The sequence below is a fragment of the Aegilops tauschii genome, chromosome 6 (genome assembly GCF_002575655.3).
Source record: "Aegilops tauschii subsp. strangulata cultivar AL8/78 chromosome 6, Aet v6.0, whole genome shotgun sequence".
Lineage (NCBI taxonomy): Eukaryota > Viridiplantae > Streptophyta > Magnoliopsida > Poales > Poaceae > Aegilops > Aegilops tauschii.
The window spans coordinates 117,705,951-117,713,318 of record NC_053040.3 but is presented as its reverse complement, the minus strand read 5'-3'; the positions used below and the strand labels follow the sequence as shown (position 1 = coordinate 117,713,318).

At 46.8% G+C, this 7,368-nt stretch overlaps 1 protein-coding gene across 1 annotated transcript; it reads left to right on the top strand.

The window, feature by feature from the left end:
• Window positions 1–6,381: 6,381 nt before the first annotated feature.
• LOC141025876 (uncharacterized) lies at window positions 6,382–7,054 on the top strand. The gene is made up of 3 exons (XM_073501808.1): window positions 6,382–6,438; window positions 6,509–6,959; window positions 7,049–7,054. Exons 1-3 carry the CDS (start codon window positions 6,401–6,403, stop codon window positions 7,052–7,054), a joined length of 495 nt encoding a protein of 164 aa, XP_073357909.1. The 5' UTR covers window positions 6,382–6,400.
• The last annotated feature ends 314 nt before the right edge of the window (window positions 7,055–7,368 follow it).

The following is a 7,368-nucleotide window of genomic DNA, read 5'->3' as shown; positions in this document are numbered from 1 at the left end:
GAACTAGTCTGTAACTGTCGTTCGGAATCAGTTTTGCGCAGTGTTAACTGAAACATGGATATCTGACTCATACGGAGTCCGTTTTGGCTCCACAAGTAGTCAACACGTTTGTGACAACCAGATGCTTCAAATGATTCTTTCATAGGGAACTTTTGGAGAACTTTTCTTATGGATTTCGTTCAGAAACTTTAATAGAAACTTTCTTAATGACCGTTCGACAAACGCATTTCGAGAACGTACACAAAGTCCCAGTTATGGACCTAGTGCATCCTCATAACTGAGGTCTCTTGCATTTCCCTACAAGTAATTGGATCTCATATGAAGATGTTTAGTTTAGTAGAATGGAAAAAATCGAGTGCTACTACACAAGAACTAGTCTGTAACTGTCGTTCGGAATCAGTTTTGCGAAGTGTTAACTGAAACATGGATATCTGACTCATACGAATTCCGTTTTGGCTCCACAAGTAGTCAAAACATTTGTGACGACCAGAAGATTCAAAGGATTCTTTCATAGGGAACATTTGGAGAACTTTTCTTCAGGAGTTCGTTCAGAAACTGGTATAGAAACTTTCTTAATGAGCACTCGACAAACGCATTTCGAGAACATACACAAAGTCCCAGCTATGGACCTAGTGCATCATCATAACCGAGGTGTCTTGCATTTCCCTACAAGTAACTGGATCTCATATGGAGATGTTTATTGAAGTATAATGGAAAAAATCGAGTGCAACTACACAAGAACTAGTCTGTAACTGTCGTTCGGAATCAGTTTTGCGCAGTGTTAACTGAAACATGGATATCTGACTCATACGGAGTCCGTTTTGGCTCCACAAGTAGTCAACACGTTTGTGACAACCAGATGCTTCAAAGTATTCTTTCATAGGGAACTTTTGCAGAACTTTTCTTATGGAGTTCGTTCAGAAACTTTAATAGAAACTTTCTTAATGACCGTTCGACAAACGCATTTCGAGAACGTACACAAAGTCCCAGTTATGGACCTAGTGCATCCTCATAACTGAGGTCTCTTGCATTTCCCTACAAGTAATTGGATCTCATATGAAGATGTTTAGTGAAGTAGAATGGAAAAAATCGAGTGCAACTACACAAGAACTAGTCTGTAACTGTCGTTAGGAATCAGTTTTGCGCAGTGTTAACTGAAACATGGATATCGCACTCATACGGAGTCCGTTTTGGCTCGACAAGTAGTCAAAACGTTTGTGACGACCAGATGCTTCAAAGGATTCTTTCATAGTGAACTTCTGGAGAACTTTTCTTAAGGAGTTCGTTCACAAACTTATATAGAAACTTTCTTAATGAGCACTCGACAAACGCATTTCGAGAACATACACAAAGTCCCAGCTATGGACCTAGTGCATCCTCCTAACCGAGGTATCTTGCATTTCCCTACAAGTAATTGGATCTCATATGGAGATGTTTAGTGAAGTAGATTGGAAAAAAAATCGAGTGCAACTACACAAGAACTAGTCTGTAACTGTCGTTCGGAATCAGTTTTGCGCAGTGTTAACTGAAACATGGATATCGGACTCATACAGAGTCCGTTTTGGCTCGACAAGTAGTCAAAACGTTTGTGACGACCAGATGCTTCAAAGGATTCTTTCATAGTGAACTTTTGGAGAACTTTTCTTAAGGAGTTCGTTCAGAAACTTGTATAGAAACTTTCTTAATGAGCACTCGACAAACGCATTTCGAGAACATACACAAAGTGCCAGCTATGGACCTAGTGCATCATCATAACTGAGGTCTCTTGCATTTCCCTACAAGTAATTGGATCTCATATGGAGATGTTTAGTGAAGTAGAATGGAAAAAATCGAATGCAACTACACAAGAACTAGTCTGTAACTGTCGTTCGGAATGAGTTTTGCGCAGCGTTAACCGAAACATGGATATCTGACTCATACGGAGTCCGTTTCAGCTCCACAAGTAGTCAAAACGTTTGTGACGACCAGTTGCTTCAAAGGATTCTTTCATAGGGAACTTTTCGAGAACTTTTCTTAAGCAGATCGCTCAGAAACTTGTATAGAAACTTTCTTAATGAGCACTCGACAAACGCATTTCGAGAACATACACAAAGTCCCAGCTATGGACCTAGTGCATCCTCATAACCGAGGTATCTTGCATTTCCCTACAAGTAATTGGATCTCATATGGAGATGTTTAGTGAAGTAGAATGGAAAAAAAATCGAGTGCAACTACACAAGAACTAGTCTGTAACTGTCGTTCGGAATCAGTTTTGCGCAGTGTTAACTGAAACATGGATATCGGACTCATACGGAGTCCGTTTTGGCTCCACAAGTAGTCAAAACGTTTGTGACGACCAGATGCTTCAAAGGATTCTTTCATAGTGAACTTCTGGAGAACTTTTCTTAAGGAGTTCGTTCAGAAACTTGTATAGAAACTTTCTTAATGAGCACTCGACAAACGCATTTCGAGAACATACACAAAGTCCCAGCTATGGACCTATTGCATCCTCCTAACCGAGGTATCTTGCATTTCCCTACAAGTAATTGGATCTCATATGGAGATGTTTAGTGAAGTAGAATGGAACAAATCGAGTGCAACTACACAAGAACTAGTCTGTAACTGTCGTTCGTAATCAGTTTTGCGCAGTGTTAACTGATACATGGATATCTGACTCATACGGAGTCCGTTTTGGCTCCACAAGTAGTCAAAACGTTTGTGAGGACCAGATGCTTCAAAGGATTCTTTTATAGGGAACTTTTGGAGAACTGTTCTTAAAGAGTTCGTTCAGAAACTTGTATAGAAACTTTCTTAATGAGCACTCGACAAACGCATTTCGAGAACATACACAAAGTCCCAGCTATGGACCTAGTGGATCATCATAACCGAGGTCTCTTGCATTTCCCTACAAGTAATTTGATCTCATATGGAGATGTTTAGTGAAGTAGAATGGAAAAAATCGAGTGCAACTACACAAGAACTAGTCTGTAACTATCGATCGGAATCAGTTTTGCGCAGTGTTAACTGAAACATGGATATCTGACTCATACAGATTCCATTTTGGCTCCACAAGTAGTCAAAACGTTTCTGACGACCAGATGCTTCAAAGGATTCTTCCATAGGGAACTTTTGGAGAATTTTCTTAAGAAGTTCATTCAGAAACTTGTATAGAAACTTTCTTAATGAGCACTCGACGAACGCATTTCGAGAACATACACAAAGTCCCAGCAATGGACCTAGTGTGTCGTGGAATTGTCACGGCAGATGTCCTCGAGCTAGGACTTAGTCGTGGAGCCATCGCAACCAGGAAGCTTGAAGGGGTTATGCGGGACAAGGAACACGAGGGTTTATACTGGTTCGGCCCCTTACGGTGAAGGTAAAAGCCTACGTCCAGTTTGAGGTGATCTTGATTAGGGTTACGATCGCCAGGGAGCTAAACAGCTATGCCCGGCTCTCGATGAGGTTGTTGTCGCCCTTGAACCGCTGCCGGGTCGTCCCTTTATATAGGGAGGCTGACGCCCAGCAGCCCTTAGAGTCCCGGCCGGCTCATAAGAGTGTCCGGCTCGGACTCTAAACTATACTTGCCTTACACTACAAGTTCTGCTATAATAATGATGGTAACTACAGGCTCTAAGCCATATCCGGGTCTCAGCCCATCTCTGGCCCATCATCTTGAAACTTGGCTCCGGGCTTCTGACAATGACCATCCGAAGAGTAACCCGGCCCCTCCTGGCGGGTGACTCTAAGGTCTACATCCTCAACATTAGGCCCCAGATTGACTTGAGCCGGCTCGCGTCAATCTTCAATTTTGCCGAAAGAAAAAATCTCCGGCTTACCATTCATATGAAAGCCATAACCCGGAGTGACGTCATCCTCTGGACTCCGGATAATCCGCCGTGACGTCATCCTCCATTAAGTCCGTTTTTTACTCCGCCAGATCCGCAACAGATCTTTGCTTTTACTGTCGTTCCAAAAATCGAGGCGCCGTGAGGGGGAGATAACCATGCCGTGGTCTCCTTGAATCTCGCGCCCACTTATGACTCTGCCTTATAAATAGGCCGGCCCAACGCTTTCTTCTCACGCTCTCCTTCTTCCTCCTCGCGCCGTCGCTCCTCTGCCCGAGCTCGTGCTCCACCGCCGTCGTCTCGCCTCCGACCTTCGTCAACCTCGGCCGCTGCATCACCCTGACCCGGACCAGACAAACGGCGGCGACTCCCGCTCCTCTTCAGCTCCGGTGAGTCTCCTCTGCCTGGCTAGAACAGATCTGTGGTAGAGTTCGTCTGTGTTCTTCATGTTCGTCACCATAGCCATAAGCTTCGGTAGTTCCTGTAGTCACTGCCCTTGCTGATCTTAACTCTTCATAGAACCACTGCGGTAGATGTTCGAGATCCATTTCCCCTGCAAGAAACCCTCCTTTTGCTGCATAAGAACCGTGTTCACCCTAAAGAACTTCTCCTGCCTTTGTTTTTTAGGTCTAGAAAATTTTTGTTTCACCCGACCACTTTGATCCAAAAAAGTTACTGCAATATGTGAAACCTGTTTTACCACACTTAGTAAAAACTGCAGCCCTTGAATATTGGCGGCTTACATTTCCGGCTTAAAGAAAACACACGCCGTAGAACTTCCCGGTTTAAAGAGAACCATGTTCTGTAGAATCCTCCGGCTTAACTGTAATAAATCCGTAAATAATCAATTTACTCTGAATCCCCTGCGGCTTAAATAACCCACCGTATCTGAATATATATCATTAGTCCCCTTCATAAGCCGCCATTGTAGTTTGAATGATAATCTCCGGCTTACAATTAACCCGGACACTTTTCTCTTTACCATAGACCACCAACCTTCACCATGCCTCCCAAGGCTCCCATCACTTGCAACTGGATGAGATCCAACGTTACTGACGACACCCTGGCCAACTTCGTTAAGTCCGGATATCTGCCCAAGAAGGAAGTGATGTCCTACTGTGCCCCTGATCCGTCCGAAGAAAGACCACAGCCAAGGGACGGGGAGGTAGTGATCTTTGCGGACCATATGAGCCGGGGCTTCGCACCGCCCGGCTCAAAATTCTTTCGGGACGTGCTCAACTTCTTTGACCTTCGGCCTCAGGATATAGGACCCAACTCCGTATCCAACATCTGCAACTTCCAAGTCTTATGTGAAGTGTATCTTGGAGAAGAGCCGAGTCTGCTGCTCTTCAGAGAACTGTTCTACTTAAACCGCCAAAACGAGTGTGCGAACGGGCCAAGTCTGGAATTAGGCGGCATCTCCATCCAACGGCGTAGGGACTGTCTATTCCCTTACGCAGAGCCGCCAAGCCACCCCAAGGACTGGAATATGACTTGGTTCTACTGCCAAGATACGTCCCCGGTTGACGAGAACCCGCTGCCCGGCTTTCGCCCAACACGCCTAGAACCGACTCATCCGCTATCCGACAAACTGACTGCCGCGGAACGCCAGCCTCTGCTTCCAACGATCAATAAGATCAAGGCCCTGCTAGGCAACGGTCTGAACGGAATAGACCTGGTCCGGGTCTGGATCTCATGGCGGGTGATCCCATTGAGCCGCCGCCCCGGCTTAATGTGTGAGTACACCGGGCGAAAGGATGACCCGCAGAGGCACAGTCACAATGATCTTCCAGAAGACGTTGCTGAAGAAGAGACCAAGGCTCTGTTAAACGAGAGCCTGGCAGACTGTGGAAGGACCGGGCTAGCCCCGTTCTGCAAGACCAATCCAGCCCCAGCGGTAAGCCGCTGACTTTAACCTTTCAACTTCTTTTGCATGTCACCTTGCTCTGAACCATTTTAAGAATTCATTACTGTATTTCTCAGGCTGATGATAAATTCTGGCGGGTCAAGTATGACCATGAGGCGGCCAAGAAGGCCAGGAAGGCAAAGAAAGCCGCCAAGAAAGCCGCCCCTCGCAAAAAGGGAAGCAGACTCACTGCTTCGGAGCTACTGCAATTAAGCGACAGCTCCGAGTCAGAGGTAACCCTTAAACCTTTAAACTCTTGCCATATTTGTTGTTTGTTGCCGTCCGCCTTATCAACATTTTGCTTATTGACAGGATGACACCGGCGCCAGTAACCCGGTGGTTGAAGAGGTAATGTCACTTTCCTCCGACTCAGAGCCCTTGCCACAGCTGAAAGTCCGAAGAGTAACCCGGAAAGTAAGCTTTTCACATCCATTAGCTCATCAAGACCCTCAATTTCTTTTGAAGCAGCAGGTTCACGAAAGCCGGCGTCACACCCGGGCCCGCAAGGACACCGACCTCTCCGCCGGGTTACCCATACGCAACAAGGAAGCGTTGCACTGAGGTTTTTTCTCACCTGTACCCTTTTCATCCGTTGGCGGGTGTCATCCGTCAGCCACTCAACTCTTCTGACTCCAATTATCAAGAGACCTCCCCCTCTTCGGGTGACTCCATGCAGTCAAGTCTGCCGGCCTTCAAGACTGCACCCGGGTAATAACAATCTCCTTACATTATCTGTCTGTATTTACTCTTTGTATGCCTAACACTTCTGCCTTTTCAGTGCCCAGGCAAAGCTCACCAAAAGAGCAAAGAAGACCAGGTCAGCCGGAGTGCCGGACTTGCCTGAGCCGGAGGCGACGGCTCAAGAGCCGCCAGCTGCCTCCGCCCCCGAAGCCACCATTCCCATGGACACGGCGCCTGAAGCCCCTGCCCCGACTACCAAGACAACGACCGAAGCGTCGGTTAACCCGGAGGCCTCCGGCTCAACCCCACCAGCTGACGACCCGGACGTGGTAATTACCCGGACGGAGTATGTTGAGCCGGGGAGACCGACCGTGCTGGCCAAATGCTCCGCGAAGGGGGAGTTGCTGCAGCCCCACCGGGTGAATCTGGACCTCTCCAGCTACACCGACTTGAGCATTGGAGAGCTCGTCTCTGCCTACATTAGCCAAGTTCACAAGAGCCGGGACGCCGAGATCGCCATGGTCAACCAGATCCAACAAAAATCTGAGGTATCCTTCTGCTGTCTTCTTACTTTCTGCATAGTGACACTTGTCATGCTAGCCCCTAAGTCGACAACTTATACTTGAATATGCTGTAGACTTAGGTCCCGGCTTACTCAACTAAGCCGGTAGTACGTAGATAGATACGTTCAATATGCATTAGCCCCCAAGTGCCAAGTGTCTTTGCTTGGAAAGCGCTTGGGACTTATAGAATGACTGTTAATAACCCGGAAATATATGCAGGCTGTTGGCAAGAAATTAGAGTCGGACCTTGCGGATCTCAAGAGCCGGCTAAAGACACAAGAGATGGAGACCCGGAAGGCAAACGCCAAGTTTGTCTCCAGCATCGCCGCTCAAGAGAAGCTGAAGACCGAATTTGATGCTGAGCGGAAAGCCTGGGCTGAGGAGAAAGCCGCAC

Coding starts and splice junctions, on each gene's coding strand:
- LOC141025876 (XM_073501808.1), top strand. CDS start 6,401: ATGCAGTCAAGTCTGCCGGCCTTCAAGACTGCACCCGG. Junction 6,439..6,508: donor GCCTTCAAGACTGCACCCGG/GTAATAACAATC, acceptor CTGCCTTTTCAG/TGCCCAGGCAAAGCTCACCA.